Source organism: Chaetodon auriga, chromosome 8, assembly GCF_051107435.1.
Source record: "Chaetodon auriga isolate fChaAug3 chromosome 8, fChaAug3.hap1, whole genome shotgun sequence".
In the NCBI taxonomy this organism is placed as follows: domain Eukaryota; kingdom Metazoa; phylum Chordata; class Actinopteri; order Chaetodontiformes; family Chaetodontidae; genus Chaetodon; species Chaetodon auriga.
Window position 1 is genome coordinate 14,797,867 of NC_135081.1, and position 21,595 is coordinate 14,819,461.

General features: G+C 44.4%; 1 protein-coding gene across 1 annotated transcript; it reads left to right on the forward strand.

The window, feature by feature from the left end:
- The first annotated feature begins 10,647 nt into the window (after positions 1-10,647).
- On the forward strand, positions 10,648-18,830 carry crabp2a (cellular retinoic acid binding protein 2, a). The gene is made up of 4 exons (XM_076737355.1): positions 10,648-10,957; positions 14,805-14,983; positions 15,536-15,652; positions 17,333-18,830. Exons 1-4 carry the CDS (start codon positions 10,876-10,878, stop codon positions 17,381-17,383), a joined length of 429 nt encoding a protein of 142 aa, XP_076593470.1. The 5' UTR covers positions 10,648-10,875; the 3' UTR covers positions 17,384-18,830.
- Positions 18,831-21,595: the final 2,765 nt, after the last annotated feature.

The following is a 21,595-nucleotide window of genomic DNA, read 5'->3' on the forward strand; positions in this document are numbered from 1 at the left end:
TCTGACTCATTTCTGGCATACAGCTGGGTGTCATCCATGTAGAGGAGGTGGCTGGTGGTTGTTCAGCTTTGGAACCAGTATCCATAGCCACTCTTCATGATGATCTGGCTGAGGGGATTCAAGCCTATGCAGAACAGCAGCAGCATGCCGCACTTGTGTACTTTGAGTTGGCCTCCAGGGTTGTTTTCCACAGCCCAAAACTAATTCTGTATTCGTTTACACCAAACATCATGTCAATGTTTGCTTCACAGAACCAATTAGAAATGGAAGATACATTTTCTCCATATTTACTCAGATTTAACAGAATAAAATAGCCATATGAACAATATGCATGTCTTCAAACTGCCAGTCTAATGTTTTTGACCACTTCATATTTTGGACTTTACAATTTTAAGTACCTTTAAAACAGATAATATAAATGCACAAGTGGTAAAATATGATTACTGTAGATCTAAGATTTTGATCTATTTAAGCATGTTTAGCTGACAACATACTACATATTTCTGTTTCTAGTGTACAACTCATAATCATAGTATATTTAGTAAATGCAATGTGAAGCTCAAGCCTGTCGGTATGAATACACTAATAAAATGGCCACCAGTAGTATCAGTTGAAAGACAATATTGTCTGCTTAGCATCTTCTCAGTTCATTCACACACGTCTTATATGTGGATGTAGCAGTGAAGACATATCCCGGAGTCATTTTCGAAACCTGGGTGATCAGAAAAAAAAAAAGTCAAACATACTGCATATTAAAGTTACCACATGACAAAAGACAGATACACGCGGCAGTGCTACTCGCAGCACACACAAACACACACAAACACAAACACACAGGCAGTGTCCAAAAATGAGCTCACTGGACCTCTCACAGTTATATATAGCTGTAACTGGATCAGGTCTTGCCATATGCTCTAAGGCACAGCCATGTGGACAGATTTAAGTAATGCACTCACTGCTCAGGCCACTCCCGCTCACACACACACACACACAGAGGAAGTGAAATGTGGAACCGAGACTGAAGGACAGAAGAAAAGTTCTCACCTCTGAAGCTCTTACACCACTTGTAGCCCTCAGAGGCCTCTGCTGCTGCCAAAACAAGGTACAGGAGTTTTCACATTAAGCAGTTGTTTCTACTCTGCTGCTTTCATTTTTACGAAAACACTGAACAGCTCTGGCTCTGTCGAACTCTGCTCTTGTTCGCCCATTGTTTACTTTATTATGTGCCGTGTGATTTGTTTGGTAAAACGGAGAAAAAAAAACAGTTGCAAAAAGCTGTCAAGTGGAGTGTTTGTTCTTTACAGTCTTTGTTTGACTCCAGGACTGCTGGGTAATGGCTGCTCTCAGGACTTTCCTCTCTCTTGCCGTCTGTCTCCTGCTGTGTGATCAAACGTTGGCTAAAAATGACGCTCCCTGCCAGCTCTCCAAATGGAACAACGGCTACAACACCTTCGTCAAACGTCACATTCGCTCTGGCACTCCCACTTCTCTGGACCAGAATCAATGGGAGAAGTACATCAGGAATAACGGGGGCTGTGACAGACCCACGCAGTCCTTCCTCAAAGAAAAAGACCTGGACCTGGTGAATGATGTGTGCACGAACAAAGGAGGGAAGATATTCAAGGAGAACCTGTGTATCAGCCGGCAGCCTTTCACTTTTGTCACGGTGAGGAGTGAGCCGGGGACGTGTGGCATCAGGAGCGTCCGAGAGGAAACCAAACATCTGATCCTGGCCTGTGAGGTGCTGGCCAATCAGTGCCTGCCAGTCCATTTTGAGGGAAACCCTGGGAGTTTAAAGCCTGATAACAACGCCAAAGCCTGCCAGGACCCACAGGCTAAAGGTCACGCTCCCAGCTTTAAAATGACATGGCTGCCGTTGTTATCTGTTCTGCTTGTTATTATTCATGGCTGTTAGCTTTTTTTTAGATTGAGAAACTGGATAAGACTATTAAGCTTTTATAGGAGGAGTCGAGACAATTTGCTCTGTGGAGTCTCGTCCTGAACACATTTCAGCAGCCTTGAAACTGAATTTGAGGAGTTTTTGGTTTTAAAACAGTATAAAATCACATCAACCATGTTTTTTGGAAGAATTTCACATTCACATTTTTACATGTATTTTTGTAACAAAAGCTTGTACTGTTACGCATGTGTGCCTGTGTATTTGTGAGTTTTCATGCATCTCAGAGATAATGAGAGGTTTGGTGCTCTAATGGGTTTTTATTTAATTTCAAGTGTGCCACCTCAGGCATCAGTGTAATGCTGAATTCAAGTTGTTTACAGTGTTGTGTGTATTTTACATTAATAGGGCACACATGAAATTGGCATACAAAAGGAATTTAATTGCACGTAATAAAAAGATTTCAACCACTTTAACTGCCACACTGGTTTCAATGTGAAAACTTAACTCTGATCACAAAGCAAGATATGTCCAGATCAAGTCTGCAAAGACATCAAGACAACAGACTAAATCTGTGGACTCTGATTGGAGGCACATTTTCACACTACTGTTGGTTTGACGTCTTTGTTAGACGTGTTTGAACTGAAACTCACAGCTCACGTCCCATTGCTCAAATAGAAACCCCCACCAAAACCTCTTCTTTGTTGCAGTTTCCAGAACAAAACCATGACTAGTACTGGGAGGCACGGGTTCACTTTTTACTTTGGTTCGTCCAAACATAGAGGAACATTTCAGTACATGTGTCATATGCACATAAGCAACGCTGCAGAAACCATGAAAAAAAAACTGCAGAAAGAGGTAAAAGAGACCCAGTCATGCTATCATGAAAGAGGCACTGACTTCGATCCATAACTGGTACACTCAAGGTTTTTCAAGGACTGAGTTCAGACCTACAGTGCGACTGTGAAGATGAAGACATGAATTGGCATAAGTTGACAACACCATAACAGATTATGAAAGTCAAACTGGGCGTATTTGTCAGAAAATTGACTGTAATCTACATAATTTGAGTCATTTTTCTTTGCTGGTCTTACTGAGCCGCGTTGACAGCCATAATGCTGTCCACACACGCTCAAACTGTCAACACGCAGATGATGAAAGCAATGCATAAATTTATTGGCAGCCAAAAGAAGGGTCATATTTGCAAATTTTTGGATACCCAATATTTGAGCACACAAATAAACCAGATATGCCTCAATAGTCTATCACACGCACATAGCTAAATTAAGCTAATAGATAAAAATGGAGGAGAACACTTGACCGTGTCCACATGCATGGATGGATGTTTTCCATTCATCTTTCTCTTTTTTCCCAGTAAAATGCACCATGTAAGCACAATATGTTCTGGAATAATGAGGCTTTAGATTTTAATTCAGGGCCCTTCTATAAAATGGTGCGCCAAGATTATACAATAATACAAATTGCCTAAAGGCCATTGTTTCAGTTTCTGAATTGCTCACTAGTGTCATCCTTCATTTACATTTAATGAAGGCGGACACTCATTTTCAAATTTTCACTCATTGCCACACGGCAAACCTGACGCCTTTGGCACCAGCCTCTGTGCCAAGTTGCTAACCCAGCCCTGGAACAGCTGGAGGCCTGCACTCTGAAAAACTGGTTCTCACAGAGTCAAACCAACACAAACACAAATATACTCGCATTCATGCGCATGTGCCAGATTTCCAACAGTTTTCTGGACAAACCTGCATGTCTCCTGACTGCACCTGTCCCTGCAGGGATTTGAGTGGGCCCCGTGTACAGTAACACAACGTTGTGTGCACCAACCAGAAGTAAACACTAATAACAATAGTATGATTGGTTACAGTGTGTCACCTTAGTTGCACATTCCCAGACAACTGAGCCAAGAAGTTCCTGTCAGTCAGGAGACGTGATATTGCCTCTTTTTGACCACCAGGTGGCAGTAGAGTTACTTAATACTCCCGACAAGCACCAGAGTGAAGCCCCAGCAACCTCTTTGACCTGTCCATCTGTCCCACAATTTCCTTTGTATTTTGTCCTTCTGCAAGCATTGTATTACTGTGGTATTACTTCTGCACATTTCCCTGCAGTGCATCAGGAGACATGCAGAAACCTTTCCACCTGTTGTCTGAAATGCTTTTTTCCGAGACACTGAACCTGCCTGTTTTTGCTTTCACAGCTCTTTGTGCTCGCACTGCCCAGAGAAAACAACTCCAGACACAGTGATCACTGAAACTAAACATTTTCAAGAAGATGAGAGATGAAACTTTAGTGTCCGCTGCAGAGCATTAGCATGCAGTTGCAGCACAACATTGTTATGAAGGCAAAAGCAGTGGCCACATGTTTAGAATTTAACACAGAAAATGTTTATCAAATTGTTTTTGGTGCACATGTGACGCTCCAGGCACTGACTGGTAGTGGTGCTCACAGATGATCCCTTTGGAAAGAAATGCAGCCCTGATCCTGTGAAACGTCCTCAGCTTTCCGTTCTGCCACAGCGCATCATTTTAACCTTCTATAATCTTCTGCCTCGTGATTCTGTCGCAGCGAAAGACAAATACAAGTTTAGAATTCATTTTTTTTATCCTTTCATTTTTTTCACAGGCTGTTGGCAAAGTCATAGGACCATAAAGAAATCACAGGATGCAGCTAAACATTATGTTATTTTTGTTTTCTGCCCAGAGGCACCAGGGAATGACATGTCTGCTGAGTGCATTCGAGACAGTTAAAGAACAATAAAACAAATAAACGTGTTAGCATGTGGTCAGGTAATTCTGGAGACTTTAGGGACCCACACTGGTCACATACAGTAACAGTGACCAGAGGTTGACCTCCAGACAAGTATTTAACTATAGCCATTCCTAATCCATGACATCATCAGAGGGTCTCTCTCTCTCTCTCTCTCTCACACACACACACACACACATATATAGTTGCACACAGTCACACATTCAGAAACACACACATCAACACATGCACAAAGTCAAGAACAGTGTCTACTGAACACACACACACACACACACACACACACACACACTGACTGCAGACACACACAATCATGGCTGAGGAAAAAGCAAAAGCGAACAACAATCGTTGACTTGGGTCAAAGAGGAAAGGCTACGGGAGAATAAAAGAATGAGTGCAGAGTGAGAGGCGGTGTGAGGGTGGAGGGGCAGAGCCGTAGGATGCAAGATGAAGGAGGAGTAATATGATAAAAAAAAAAAAAAAACAGGACTGCACTTTTATTGAACTTTTGGGTTTCAAGGAAAACAAAACACATGAGCATAAAATAAGGTGAAAAGCAGTGAAAGTATGGGAACCAGCGGCTGTTTTTCTTCTCACATTTCCCTTCATTCCATCTCTTCTCTCGTCCACTTTGGCTGACTGTACTTCACACAACCTCCCTCATGAACATCTCCATCTGCCTCACTTCCTTTCTTCACATATTTGACCTCCCCTTTTCTCCTCTCTTCTTCTCAGTCCTTCCCTCCTCCGTCTTCTTGGTGAGCGTATAGCAATTCGGCATCATTCGGCCTATACAATGCTGTTTTACAGTGCTGTTGTCACGTCTCGGCTCAGAGGGGCCCATGGGCTCATTAAACTGTAGGTGGTCAGCGACAGAGTGGACAAAGTGCAAAAACAGAAGGGAGGTTAGAGGGAGACGGACACCCGAATGAGACCAAATTAAATCTGAGAAAATAAACTTGCATTTTAAACTGTTGTGATTCAACCCTTCCAAGTATAACCTCTCTCAGCTCTCGGCCTCCCTCTGTCCAGACCAACTCATAACAAATGAGCGCGATAATTAGAACCACAAAGACTGGAGGGGGAGGGAGGAGAGATTTTAGGAGCTTGGGGGGGGGGGGGGGTGCAGGACAAAAGGAGTCGAGTGTGAGTAATACAGGCGTCTGGGTGCAACTGCCCAGGCATCTGGTAGTTTAGTCTCATGTACACAAGGACACGCAGCTCGACTCATGTACGCACTCACACACTGTCCATTCTGATATACTGACGCTTCAAATAGAAACATGCCTGGATGCGGTGACGTGATGTGTGTGGGCCGGACAGTAAGTGATGGTTTGTGAGTGACTCTTCCTGCTTGATTCCTGTAATGTATGATTTTACCAAAGAGGAACGATAAATGCTGGTGGATTTCAACACACACATGCATGCAGGGGCTCACAGGAGCACGCACACACACACCCACATACACACATTTATGCAGACAAAGCAGAGACGTCCCGTACATGATGAATTTAACAAGAAACTTTTGCCCCCAGTTTTTTAAGTTTGTTCTAGGACTTTGCCAAGGTGTGATGACACACATGACTGTTCGTCTGCTTTCAGTCTCCATTCTCTTTTCCTCTTTCTTATCTTTTCTTATCTTTTCCTCTCTGCTCTTCGGTCTCCCTCATTCTCTGCCTCTCATTTCCACGTACTAGGTTAAATGCTGCCATCTCCTCTCCTCTAATCAAACCCACATGGTTTGGTGGGTCAGCGTGCCAGCAGCCCACAGCGCTGCACACACGTTTGGCTGTGAATGTGTGTGTGTCACTGCGGCTGTTTGTTGTGCAACTGTTGTGCAAGTCACACAGAGCAGTGGCTCTGAAACTTTTCGGTTTGTGACCTCCTGAAATGAAGCGTCCTTTTGTAAATTCTGTGTCTCGCGTTGTTTATGCCTGTGAGTGATTTCTGCATGTCAGACTATAATTGTTATGAGGCCGGAGGAGGTAGAACTGTCCGGTATTTCAGAAGAAAAGCGCGAAAATTCGAGAAAAGGACACCACTTTGTGTCACAGAACAGCTTTTGTTCCAGTCCTGCTCAGTCAATCTTCTCTCAACCCGTCAGATTTATCTTATGACCTCCTTCAAACCCCCACATGGACACAGAAGTAAGCATGGATACTGTAATTGGTGGCACTTTCTTTCTGCATGCATGTGCATATCTCGTCCAGTGGCTTCCTCTGAGGGTAAAGGCCAGTGATAATGACTTCCAGGAGTTGGTGGTCAGGAAAGCCAGGGTCAAGTTCACATCTGGGATTCGCAGGGTTACTGAGGTGAGCCGGATTTTACTGGAGGTCATCTGGACGATAAAGTGGAGAATGCCACTGAAGTGTGACTTTATTATGGGCTGATCACACCCACAAACTCCCACTTGTGTAGACAAGTTGCTCCTTTTCAAAAACAATGATTGCAACACCAATTTCAAAAGGGTCACAGCTGTAGGAGAACTCCAAAATGCTGGTGCATGAAGTGTAAAGTGGTCCATGTCGTTTCCCATCCCACATACAGATAAGCTCCCTTTGGGACAATAAATAGACTGTAGCAGTCTGGATGTTCCACAGATATGGTTCAAATCTGTGTCATTTGAATGAGGAGAGGAAATAGGAAACAATAAGCAGCACAAGAGGAAGTGGACATGGAGATATTGTACGTTTCACCTCGGTGGGAGTGTTGATACAAGGCTCAGGCTGATTTGAATAAGAGAGAGGCCCCACAAAACCAAAAGAGATGGAAAGGGAAGTAAAGCTAATGATGTCTCTCTACTGCTACCGATACAACTGCGACACCATGTCGGATTTCACATTATTTGAATCGTCTGTTTAAATTACAACATCAGAAAAACTTGACAAGGAAAACATTAGATGGATTAATATGAAACATCGGTAATAACTTTGAAATAATATGATCATTTTTTGATTAGTCGATTCATTATTTACTCTTTAAAATGTCAGAAAACAATGAGAAATGACCATCACCACACTGACATCTTTATGTTTTGTCCAACCAGCAGTTTAAAGCCCAAAGGTATCCAAGGATACCAAACAGAAAAAAACAACAAATCTTCACAATGGAGAAGGCGGAAACACCCAGCGTTTGGACTTTTTGTCATCATCACTTATCAGAATAGGTGGCCTTACATTTTCTGTTGATTGATTAATCAAACACTCTTCAACACTGTCTAATGTGATTTCAAGTGTCAGGATTTCCAAAGGAGAAACAGAAATCCTGTGACTGTCCAGTGTGTCTGTGCTGTGAACTGTCAAACATTACTGCAAACATGTCACAAGACGCTTTGTTTTGCTTGCACGTGGTGTGGCCTGTGAATCTCTGCACAGCCAGTTGATATCAGTTACCAACAAGGTTCTTGGTATGAGGGAGAACACAGAAAGATGAAGATGACAGAACAAAAGACGTGAACAGTATACGGGTGAATAATAGTTGGATGGGAACATAAGGAAACGAGGATGATTGAAATAAAGTTGGCAGCGGAGGAGCAAACTAATACTTCTTACACCTCCAAAGACAGAGGAGTCTCTCTTTACATATCCGTCGCCTTCTTTCTTTCGCTGTTTCTCAACCTCTCCATCTCTGTCACTGTCTGTTTGCCTTTGATCTCTTTGCTGACTCACTCTCCCTATCCCTTTCTCCACAACAATGAGATAAAAAATGACCTGCACTCTAGTCTCTAACTTTCTCACTCACTTTTCCCCTTTTTTCTTTCTCCTCCTTTCCATCCTCTCCCCTTCTGTTTTCCCCTTCTCCCTCTCATCAACGTGCTTGAGGAATGTGTCAGAGCAGCACAAAAGAACAAAAGCTTGACAGGAGGAGGAGGAGGAAGAAGAAGAAAAGGGGGGGGGGGAGAGAAAGTTGCGTGAGGTAAAGGAGAGGCAGAAAGGAAAAAAGGGGGAATGGAGGGAAGGAATGAGTGGAGAGAGAAAGGTTGAGAGGAGCAGAACACGGTTGAGTGGGTCTGAATGCTGAGCGGTGCTTTGTCATCACGTGCTGACATGCAGCATCACACACATTTCAGAGCTCTTTATCAAGCCCCCTTTGAACAGCACGCACACAAGATGGGTGAGGCTGTCGCTGTGCTATACTGCACGGCTGCCTGTTTGATTCAGGGGCCTCTGATGCATTTCTTGTTGTGTCATGGTAATATGCTAATGGCCTGCGGCGAGGCTGAAGATGAATTTCCCCAACACTAGACAGCTCTCTATTGTGACCTTTGTGTTTGCATCAGTCACTTTCAAACCCCGGGCATGATCAATTCCCTCTTTCTGAACAGCCCATGTTCGACAGACCACCGTGGCAGCAGTGAGGCAGACTGATGCTGTGCTTGAATAGATATATTCTTGTAGATGTGGACCCATCTCGCCTTTTAAAGGTACTTTTCTACTTTACGGACAGGTTGTCTTGTTTTGATATTGTCAGAGCAGCCTTGAAGAGTTAACGACTTCAAGTTGGCTGCAACAAGTGAATGACAGGAAAGAAAACGAGAGGATGGGAGAGGAAATTGCAGCTCTGATATTGCTGTCTAATGGCTCACCTCTGTTGTCTGGACCAGGAGTAACTTGTGAGGACACGCTGTGATTGTGGCATGGTGTGTGGCCACAGAAGAGCGCGTGTGTGTGCGTGCACTGATGAAGGAAACAATGAGAGCGAGTTTTGTTCACATCTCACAGAGCCGAAGGGCCCGATTCAAAGTGCTGGATTTGGACGCAGCTCTGTGCGTAAAAGCGCATATCGCGTTACCAAATGTCAATCTGAGGCTGTTATTCACCTTTGTTAGTCAGTGCGTCATTGTTGTAAGTCTGACACTGAGCCGGTGTGTACATGGTGCCTATGGCTGGTTGGGGAACCTTCTCCTGATGCCCCCACCTCCTTTCTCCAAGTCGCCCGGTTAACCTCGCGCTAATTCGCCGTGCAGTGTAGCGGATGGGATCATCCATCAAGAGTCAATAGTTAACGTCGGCTTTGTCCCGTTGCCATCCATCATCGGCGCGTGCGTGCGCGCAAACATACAGTGTGTGTGGTAGTGTGCGTGCTCTTTATAGGACTACCTCCGACCCCGCGGGCCCCTGACCCTGCCCCACTGGTCCGTCTGACTCGCCTCCTCCTCCTCTCTCCCCTTTCTTCCGTCTGAGCAGCGGGGGGCGAGAAGCTCTGAGGACACACCGCCGACCTGCGCCAATCCCACCTCTTATTTTAATCTCTGCCCCTCTTTCTTTGCCTCCCTCATGGGTTCAGGATGTTTCATCCTCTAATGCAGGTCCCGTTAAATGGATAGCCCACCGGTCGAGGCCAGAAGCTGTATCCCATTACCACCGCTTTTATTTTTATGACACAGCGCCGTGGCGCACAGGAGGCTGGGGTGAACTTGGCCTCTCTGTCTCTTACTCTCCACACACACACACACACACACACACACACACACACACACACACACACACACACACACACACACACACACACACACACACTTTGCCATCCATTCAGTCTGCCAGTTGACTGGTTCTTCCTTCGCACCGCCCTGCCAAGACGACATGTTCTGTCAACAGACTGGACTGGCTGACATCCTCCCTGTTTGCTATAGTAATGTTCGCCGCAGGTCATTCATTCATCCGTGCCATTACTGAATGTATCGCAAAACACATCTTACCCCTAAATATTATATAATATGAAGTCTGCAGAGGTTTCTCCAGAGCGCACAGGGACATCAGGGCGCGGTCATTTTGGCTGATTCAAGATACGCGCGTGGAGGAGAGGCGTCTCCAAATGTTGGATGAAGTGCACATGTTGCCTACAGGGGCGTGGTCAGGTTGAGGCACTGTGGACCTTTGCCTGTAATCTGTTGGCCTGCGGGGCGTGTCCGTATAGAAAGGGGCGTGTGCATCCCTACACAAGTATCTTCGCTGTCTGTGCCATTCATTTGTGGCACAGGCGCTTCTGACACATAGGTGAGATAAGAGCTCTGACAGTCGGTCACTCATCCCGGGAAGAGGGCAGAAGTAACTGGACAGGCAGAGTAAAACTAGCCGGCGCACCCACATATCCCGATTCAAAAGGGACAGTTGGAGCATTTTTGACGCAAGAAGCGCACCGACTGCAGTTGGACCTCACAGTTGACCTACATTAATCCGCAAACTACCTGCAATATGGAGCGCAAAATCCCCGATTTCTCCGGCACCTGGGAGATGAAGAGTTCTGTAAACTTCGAGGATCTCTTAAAAAGGCTGGGTAAGTGATGGAAATGAGGATTAAAAAAGTGCCTCACCATGGTAAAATGTGCCAGCTTGACTCATTTTTTGCGCGACGGTGGTTTCGTATGAAGCCTTTATTTCTGTGCGTAATGACACAGATCAGATGTGTCAGCTCAAACTGTAGCTTTCTCAGCACATTATAGGTCAAATCTTCCTCTGTGTCCGTGCGCCAGCGAGGATCACCCTCTGTATCGCATTGGTGGGGGGTCTTTGTCATTCTGCAAAACCCAAAATTCAGTGCTTGGCCCCCAGCCAGCCTCACCCTCTCTCTCTCCTCTCCCCCTTTGGCCTCCCCTACTAACACAATAGAGACAAACGGCGGCACATCTGTCTGTGTCACAACCTCCGATTGTGTATGCGTGTGTGTTGAAGGGGACCGTTATGGCACGATACAGTGCAGGACAGTCGCATCATTATCTGAAGTGACAGTCGGGGGAAATGACAAACACCTGCTGCTGAGAGTCACTGTTTTCTTTGTTTGTTTTTTTTTTTACATCACTGGTGCGTTTGAAGTCCGGACAAGGGTGTGTGTGCCTGTGCGCGCGCGGCGTCATAGCCGTCTGTCATTAGTAGCCAATTAGATGACTTGCTAGTGCACACCTGGAATTCATATCATCACGTAAGGGCACACGGAGAGATGACTGTATGAGACGACTGCGCCAAACAACAGCGCCTTTTATCTCTCTCTCTCTCTCTCTCTCTCTCTCTCTCTCTCTCTCTCTCTCTCTCTCTCTCTCTCTCCTTTTCACACACATACACACACATGCGCACACACAGAGTCCTCTGCATATGAAGATTATTGAAATAGCAATCAATCAAATGGTACTATTGTTCCGACGCATCACCACAGGGCGGGGGCGCGAATTCCAACTTTCCTGTTAGACTGACGCACCAATTAGCGTTTAATAGCTCTCTAACGCTGCTTATCTTCACCTCCTCTCTCTCTCTCTCTCTCTCTCTCTCTCTGTGTGTGTGTGTGTGTGTGTGTGTGTGTGTGTGCCTGACGGAAAGCGTGGTCATGGTCGATAACAAAAGGAAAGATGGCAACATGATGGCCCCGTGCACAATCATCAGTGTGCATGTTTTTGCATGTGTACAGTATACAGCGGTATATGCTTGTGTGCGCTTTTTTAATGTCGATGTGAAGTATGTTCAAGAGTGCCAAAGAGATGGGAGGTGTAAGACAAGTGTTCATGGAGAGGAGGACCTGCAGCAGGAATGCAGGTTAAACTATCTCTCACAGGTATCACCGCACGTGTTCTTATATTTCCCTCTGCATTGGCATGACTGACAGAGAGGAATGGCCCTTGGTTTGGGTGGGGGAAAAGGCGCAGCTGTATGCAGCCTGTCAGCACCCAGCTCCCTCCTCCTTCCGTCCATCCTCTCTTCCTTTCCTCACCCCTGTTCTCCTCCCCTCTTCCCTCGTTTCCCCATGTCCCAAATGCTTCCTCTGCCCTCTGCTCTTTGACCTCTGACTCTGACTGTCTGTCTACCTATGTGTGTGTGTGTGTGTGTGTGTGTGTGTGTGTGTTCCCTCATGTGGTCAGGTCTGTGTGAATTTTAAGCATTTTGGTCATAGATTTGCAAAAGTCTGTTCAGGTAATTTTCTAACGTCTAACAACTAGCAGTTACTTGAGAAGCTTCAGCCCCCTCGTGGCTCCCAAATGGTCCACAGGCCACCACTTGACTCCTGTGTCTGAGCCAACAGACTGACGAGACTCAGAGGTCAGCTCGTGTCTGCAGGCTGGTTTGTTGCCTGAAATAATCTGAGCTTTTAGGAAGGAGCGGACTTATATTTTAGACTAAGGTTCCTGGAGTTACAAAGACGTGTTTGCAGCAATCTGCTGTGTTAAACCCAATTATCAGTTAACGTACCTGTAAAGGCTGACATTATTCTGATGTAGTCATTTTATACAGTGCATATATCATGGGACCCACCTTTACAATCATATCATTGTATGCGGCAGTGGAAGACGTATTTATATCATTTGCATCAATAAAAGTCGCAGTGCCACAGTGTAAAAGTACTCCATTATGAGTAAAGGTCCTGCATTAAAACTTTTGTAAAGTAAAAGTACATAATCTCAGCAGAATGGTCGTAGAATATTCTGTATATCATAAGCAGTGTTTCAGTGTTGCAGCTGCCAGAGGTGGAGCACATAATTTACATACTGCTGGATAGTTTAATCTATAATGATTGTATTTTGTAAAACATGCTGTGGATGTAAATTTCTATCTTCTAACAATAACTGTCACACACTGTAAATGTAGTGCAGTAAAAAGTCCAGCATTTTCCCTGAAAATGTAGTAGATTATTGAAATATTTCAATTACAGTAATAAAGTACAAAAATTGCTTTCAAGTATAGTACTTGAGTACATGTGCTTACTTTCCACTCCTGACTGCATGTCTGTGAAAGTGTACCAAACATGAGAAAATAAAAGTCATTAATAAGACAGTGTCTCGGGTGCATGTACAGCCCCGTGCAAGAGCTTCAATTATGAATAAAGCTATTTATTAAATAATCTGTCTGTCCACCCCGTACATGCCAAAAAAAAAACAAAAAAAAAAACAAAAACAGGAAAGGAAGATGCTGCTGTCAAAGGGTGAAAATGTTCCCTGCATTGTGATGTCCTTTCACTGAGTTTTACACAATGTAACATACATGAAATCCATCTGCACACACTGAGAAAATGACAATGCACATACTGTGTGTGTGTGCAGCACATACAGTGCACAGCCTGGACATCCTGACGCACACTGAATGACTGTGCACTTCGGAGTGTGTATATATTTACCCTTGGTGACAGGTGGGAATGTGTGAGAGGTGAGAAGTGCGAAACCCAACTCGACGGCAGATACACACTGGACGACGTACGCACACTTCCCCTCACACTTGGACAGAGATCTTCACACACCACACACAGACCACTGCCCCCTCGTCTGTGCGACCCCCCTCCTGTTCCTCCCTCCACACCGGTCGGCACCTCGTTCCCTCTCTTTTCCCACGCTGTATCGTCAGTTTCACTGCAGCACACCATGACAATATGAGTGTGCCATCTCTCTGCTGAGGAGGGAACAATGCTGGTTACATCACAGAAAGCACAAACCACCACATTAGTCCACCGTGTGTGTGTGTGTGTGTGTGTGTGTGTGTGTACATGCATTACTCATATTCTGGGGACATAAATCTGTTTACACACTCAGATTGCGGGAAAATTAATGTAAGTATATGTAATGTCCTTTGAAATGATGGAAACACAGCTGATTACGGATGTGTGTCCACGCAAAGATGATTAATTGGGGGGGGGGGGGGGTGCAGATGTGCTGGCCATGCTTTGTCTTATGACCTCATTGTTTCCTCTGTCATCATTATTGGACAGAGGCGTGCAATGCTAGGCTGCTCCTTTTACCCTGAGTGTGCAGGAGAACACCCAACAAGCAGCAACGCCGCACCACTCAAGCCCACACACAAACACACATACAGCGTAAGGCCAGTGGTGATGCAAAATTAAAGTAAAAACTGGTTTCATTTGCTTTGGTCCTCAGGGCAGAAACCTGTAAACCAACACTGTGACTGAAAAGATCTGTCCTAATGAACTGAGCTTACCCTTTCTGTGGTGTTCTGCTTACATAGGAATATTCATTCAAAGTGGCCATGACAGCTTGTGCAAGATCAAGTATTTACTTGTGCGTATTGTCCATATCTATATATTTATGTTTATATGAATGTATTTATATCAACATTAAATCTCCTCTTGCATGTTCTCTTTCTAGTTTGATTGTTACCTCCTTGTCCTCAGTGTTTTTTTTTTTTTTCTGTAGGTGTGAACATGATGCTGCGTATGATTGCGGTGAAGGCAGCCTCCAAGCCGCTGGTGGAGATCACGCAGGACGGGGAGACGCTGTCCATTAAAACCTCAACCACAGTGCGCACCACCCACATCACCTTTACTGTGGGGCAGGAGTTCAATGAGGCCACAGTGGACGGGCGCGCCTGCACGGTACACAACGCATGGACACAAATGCTCTCTCACTTGTACTTTCTTTGCATTTTCACACACACACACACACACACACACACACAGAAGAAATGGGCGAATGGGGAGGGAGCTGTCCAGATTACATCAATCTGTTTAATTTGGCTTTTCATCAAATTTGGACCGATAGCATATCTTTACCACTCCCTTGGTCTCTGAAGGCCTATCGTGCTACATTATGCTGATTCACACTCTTTATGGTCCCTTTCAACTTGCCGTCTTCCCTCCGTTCCCCCTTCTTGCCCTTTCCTGCCCTCTGTCCCTCCCTAATTCTCCCTGTTGCTTTCCCCGTTTTCCCATAGATGGGCTCTGTTTGGCCGTCTCCAAAGCAAACATATGTCACAAGCCAGCACTTTGCTCTAGTAACGATGAGCACATCACAAGTTATCACATCTCAGCGATCTCCCTGTTCCACCTTTCTTGTCTTTTCCCTCCATTAGCCACCTCCTCCTTATCTCCCTTTCCCTTTCAATAGCTTTGTTTGGTTTGTCATCTTCTCTCTCTCTCTGTCCTCAGAGCTTTCCACGCTGGGAAACTGACAGTAAAATCTGCTGTGAGCAGACTCTGCAGAAAGGAGAAGGGCCTAAGACATCCTGGACCCGAGAGATCACCAATGATGGCAAGATGATCCTGGTAAAGCACACAAACTATCCACCAAGCCAGAGTTTAGATTTAGAACCAACCAGGGTGACACTTTACTGCCGCTCACAGAGCACAAATTACTGTGACATTGTGTTGTACATGTAGGGTGTCAATAAGATTCTTAACCATATACGTACACCGATAGTGTTCTGGACTCAAGCCACATGACTTGGGCTTGGTAATGAAATAACCAGTACGATTATATTTAAGATAATTGTGTTTTCAAGGTAGGTTTCTGTTATTTAGTGACTCTCCTCAGAGTTGAATATGTCATATTCTAGACTACACATTGATCAGTAAACGGGTTTGTTACAGTGTAAAAGCACTGCCTTTGACTCAGCCCCTGTATCATTTATGATATAGCTACGCTGGCAGTACATAAAAGCTTAAATGGACTCACATGTTCAGCTGTAACTACCCCCAAACTACATTATTATACCTCAGTATTTTCAGTTAGCAGCTATGACTTCAAGAGCATTCTGAGTAATGTAATTTATGTTGCTTATTTAACACCCTGCACACCATATTTAAAACTTTCTGTGCCACAGGATTTCTTGTAAGTACGCTGTATGTTTAAAATGGATTATACCAAAACTAGATTATTAATTCCTCAAAATATCATTATTTGCATTGCGTAGCCAGTAAGTACATGGAAATTAGAAAATACTGCAGTGGATTTTTCTCTATGTCATTTTCTCTAACCTCCAGTCTGCCTCACTTGCACACACATTTTCATACTGGTAGTTATGTATTTTATTGGTAACCCCATTTGTACAACAAAATTACACTGTAATTTGCAGGCTATAATTTTAAGTGTTGCCTTTAGATTATAAATCATTTGCAAATTGTGCTTAGAGTAACATAATGCCAATCTAATTATTCTATCCCACAGAAGATGAAGGCGTTTCCGTTGAAATTATAAATGCAAGTGCAGGTCTCAGCATGAAGTCATGACAGTGAGCGTACAAACAAAATCAAAAGAGAGCGGGGCAAACAAACCATTATGTCATGTTAGTGACGTCTGCAGTGAAACACTAAACAGGTCTAGATCAATTATGGTTTTCTAACAATTTGTACCTGTTTGCACAGTTTTGTTCTGCCGCTGACAGCTACCAAAACCTCTGTGAATAATAAGGTGCCTGTTTCACAAACAGAACTGTGTTCAGTAAGAAACCCCACCCAGCTGGCACTTCAGGCTGCCTCAGACAAATTTTGATAAGTAGTCCAAATAATCATTTGACCCAAGTCAACCGGTAAACCAGTCCAACCAGGGGTGACACATGCATCCTCCACAGTCCTCTCTGGAGCAAACGGTTTTAAAAATTGGACAAAGTGTAAACTGAACAAAAGTGCTTACAGGGCAATGGCTGCACGAGGATTGGCAGTAAGTTTAAATCTAAGGCTCCTGACGTGCTCTCGACCAAACCCACAACTGCTTTTTAGAAGCCAGCAGTGATAAAACTCAGACTTTCTGAGCAGATCAACAACTTTCTGCAAAAAGTGTGAGATGTCGGACTTAACTGCTGGAGGCATTTAAAATAACTTGGACATTTAGAAAGAATCAACATTAATGGCTTATTCTAAGAAATACTCACCTTCTGATATGAATTCACATTGACCAGATAACCATGCCAGTCCACATTTAACATCCACATTCTCCTCTCTTTTCAGACCATGAGAGCAGATGACGTGATATGCACCAGAGTCTACGAACGACAATGAACAAGAGCACTTCTCACTTTTCGACCTTCCAGCACCCCCACCCCCCACCCCCCTCCGCATCACCACTTGCGTCACTGGTCCCCTTGTCAAGGCAGCACTGGGAGATAGTCTGTAGTTTTAGTCCAGTATCTCTGCTAGCTTCACTATGTAATAAGGGTGGTTATTGTATCAAGTCTATCACATATCTACAGAATGTTCTTAGCTTCTGAGTTAATCCGTCTGTCTCTCCAGCTCCATCAAACGCGACCAGCTTGGTTTTAAACATGTCTTTTGCTTTACATGTTAGATTTGCTGAGTGACATCTCATTTATTTGGCATTGTGTGTGTGCGTGCGTGCGTGTGTGTGTGTGTGTGGCAGCAGAAGAGGTGTGAGACTATATTTGTAGATGTGTAAACCAATCTATGAGCTCTTCCAGTTTCAGGTCAGTTTTGATGTGTCCCTCCTCTCTGTTCCTTTAGCTCTGCCCCACAACTTTAAGCTTTTCTATCTCACGACGACATTTTATATTTATTACTACACTAGGGGTCTGATACAGTACTGCTAAAGTTTTTACTTTGTGTCTCTTTTATATAAAATGTGATCATAAGAAACAACACTTTCTATGGGAAAACAATAAAGCATGATGTTAACTCATACCGGCGTAGATTCTTGGCCATCTTGTACTGTAAACCATTAGGGGCATAAAAGCATTTAACAGTGCGTATGTTTTATGGTTTGTGAGTGTAGCTGCTGAATATGTGCACATTAGATGGCTCCATCTTATTTTAGGCTTTCAGTCAGCTGTCTGCAACTAGAATAACTTGTCTGTCCCCTCCCTTCCAGTCTCTCTCTCTCTCCCTCTCACTGTTTTTGTCTTCCCATCCCTCCCGCCCTCGTCTCTCTGTCAGTCATCTCTCTGCCACATGCCCTCGTTATTCTTCCCTCACTATGCTTCAAGGCAGAAAATGTTTCCATTTTGACTTCTTTTCCCTCTGCCTGTGCACTTTTATCACACATTTCATGTGGATCTGTTCATCCTGCAACTTTCCCTGGCACATGAAGCGACACACAGGGAGCCAGCTGCGGGAATGCCACTATTAGACTCGGCTTTATTTCCATTTCATTTGCCAGTTGGTTCAATTTGGTTCATATTTCTCTGGAAAGTATTTGAAGGCTGCTTGACTTAAAGGAATAGTTCAACATTTTGGGACAATCACATTTCTTGAGAGGGGTTAGATGAGAAGATTTATACCACCCTGATGTTTGTACGGTGAATTTGAAATTAGAGCCACCAGCCGTATAGCAGGTTGTTTGTCAGCCGGGACCAGTTACCTTCTGGAGTCTCTCCTGGATGCCAGGCAACTGCTCACAGCCAAGAAATAGTCCCATCCATACTCCCCCAAAATGGTAAATTGATATGTTTTTACATTTTGTTTTTTGTACGGATTAAACAAGATATCAACTCTGAGGTGCTGGTAGGTGGATTTGGCTACCTTTGTGCAGAACTAGGCTCCAGTCTTTATGCTAAGCTAAGCGAAGCTAAGCAGCTGCTGCCTAACTAACGCTCAGTAAGAAAGCGATTTTCTGTTATGGTAAACAAAAATGGTGATAAGTAGGTCCGTTTTGGGTCTGACAATGGACTACCTGACCAATCATCAAATGGTCAGAGAGTGGGCGTGTCTCCAAGTGCAGGAAATGCCAATTGCATTACAGGGTACAGCTGATTGACAGCAGATGTTCTTAACAAGGAGTGGGCTATTAAGGGACCTGGAAATGAAAGAAGGGCTGGGGGAAAAGATGGATGACCCTGGGTTCACACACACACGTACAGTCATACAACAAGTAAAAACTAGATAGGGAGGGATTCCAGAGAGAGGAATTTAGTGAAGCTAAAAGTCTTATTTTTTACAAACTATCTCTTCTTATTTCTCTTCTTGCCCTGCAGCTGTGTGTAGTTACAGTGTGACCTCAATAAAGTCCCCTCCTCTGCCTCCTTCCCTAATAAAAGGGGTAAATAACTACCCCTCCCTCACTGTTTATTACCCCCTGGGGCAGTAAAAGGCAGCTGTCTGGCCCCCTTCAAAACGCCTGGCCTGCACCGGACCCCCGTAAAATACACATGTATACACTCACACACACACACATTCACATACCAAACTAAAAACACACATTCTGGGAACTCTTCACACATACCATCAAACACTCACACTGTACACGCAGCTCGTAAAACACCGTCATGGCTCACCCAAAAGGTGCCTGTTGCACAAAACCTGGGAAAAGACATAGCACCACAAGACGAGGCCTAGAAAACAGGAACAAACTGAGCACAGCGTCTCTGCTGCCGACATCGTGCCTGCATTGTTGTCCCTGCAGGTTGTTGGCTTTGCAGAAACCTTAACAAGGAACAGAAGACAGTTTGGCAACATCCTAACCTAACTCCACTCCCTGTAAGTCAAGAAATAAATAGGGACATGCTGTAGAAAGAGTAAAAACACCAGTTCACACGCATACCTACAAAATAAAAAACACCTGTATGATGCATGAATACGCCTACAGCTAATGCACTTCATCCATCAGAATTAAGGGGGGAACTGATATCCTTTTAACATGTCTAACAAGGTAACCATAGCTATCTGGATAGAAACCCAACATTGCCGCCATTGACTCTTACGTGACAGCAGGTTAGTTTAGGTGCCCAGCGGCCACGGCTGAGTCAGGTTGCAGTTTGACAGATGACTTATGTGCAGGGTGGAGTGGAGTGTGTCTACTTGTCTGCATACTTCAGAGTATGTCACAAAAGTCAAGATGGGTGATTGATTTGTGATCTGGTTGAAGTAATTATTGCCATGCGGGTCAAGTGAATTCCCGGTTAGATAGTAAAGAAATGAGAGGGCTTGCAGAAAAATGCCCTGCAGGTGGTGGCTGAGTGCATGACAGGGGGAAAAAACCCAAATGGCTTCATGATAGTGTCTTATTGTGCACATTCACATTCATAGAAAGAGCATACATGTGACAGCGTGATGACAGGTGAGTGTCATTAAACACCCTCACATACTGTACCGTCTATGCAGGATATTGATTTACACCCACACACAACTGCAAGCCTGCACAAACTGATACACACATCTAACACCGTGGCAAAGAGCTCCATCTCCTGTGGCAAACGCAATTAGACCACCCAGGAACCTCTGAGGCCTCTTGTAAAACTTTGGTCAAGAATAGTGCACATGAGGGCATACCACACACACACACACACACACACACACACACACACACACACACACACACACACACACACACACACACACACACACTGCTGCTTTTGCAATGTTACAGTTCAAGTGTTTACTGGAGGAAAGTAGAGAAAAGCAGTCTGCAAACTGACCCTCTTGGCACACACCCACATGTTCAAATAAATTCGGTTTTATATATCACTGACATCACTTCAAATCCCCCTCCTTCTTTGTCAAGATGCAGTCAAGAAATCCGAAAGACATGAGAGTGGAGAAGGTATTCAGTAAAGGTTATGGAGGAAGTCTGGAAATCAAGACTATATGGTTGGCACCTCTGCCCACTGAGCCACACAGGACAGTCAAACCAGCAGCCTCTGGGCAGAGAATCCCTCCATCAGGGGAAATAAAATCAGAGAGGCGTGGAACAGAGCGACATGGAGACATTGAGTCAGAGACTACAAGAGGAGTGAGGTTAAGAGGAAAAGCTCCCTTTTAACTTCCTCATCTAATTTGAAATGATTCACTCGCTCACACAAAAAAGGGATTTATTAATGTACTTTGCTCAGACATCTACAGATTTACTGTCAGCTCAGTGGGGAGAATCCCCAAACGGTTCATCACCAGTCCTCCATGAGCACCAGCATCCAAGACAATGGCCTTACAGTATACCAGAGGTAGGCTGAATGAAGTCTTTGTAGAGATAAAGAATGTAGTGATAAATCTGATTACAGACTCTGACGGTGACCTCTGGATAGACGCAGGGAGATGAGAAGATAGAAGATATTGCTTGAAGACAGAATAAGAGAAAGAGGCAGAGTGTGTGAGGAGTTAAAGGGAGAGAAGTCTTCTCTCACGTAGGAATTTGTCTTTGTATTGCTGTTATTTTCATATTAACAATTTGGTTAAAAGAGGGTGGACACCAAAAAAAGCAAAGCACAGAAAGTGGACAGAATGTACTTTCAAAGCCAGCTGGGTAGAGGTGGAGGACAAAGACACCAT

What these genes read in the sequence shown, in the direction of transcription:
- crabp2a (XM_076737355.1), top strand. Translation starts at nt 10,876, where the DNA reads ATGGAGCGCAAAATCCCCGATTTCTCCGGCACCTGGGAGATGAAGAGT. An exon ending in TGGACGGGCGCGCCTGCACG is followed by an intron (nt 14,984 to 15,535) that starts GTACACAACGCA and finishes CTCTGTCCTCAG; the next exon opens with AGCTTTCCACGCTGGGAAAC. An exon ending in ATGATGGCAAGATGATCCTG is followed by an intron (nt 15,653 to 17,332) that starts GTAAAGCACACA and finishes CTCTCTTTTCAG; the next exon opens with ACCATGAGAGCAGATGACGT.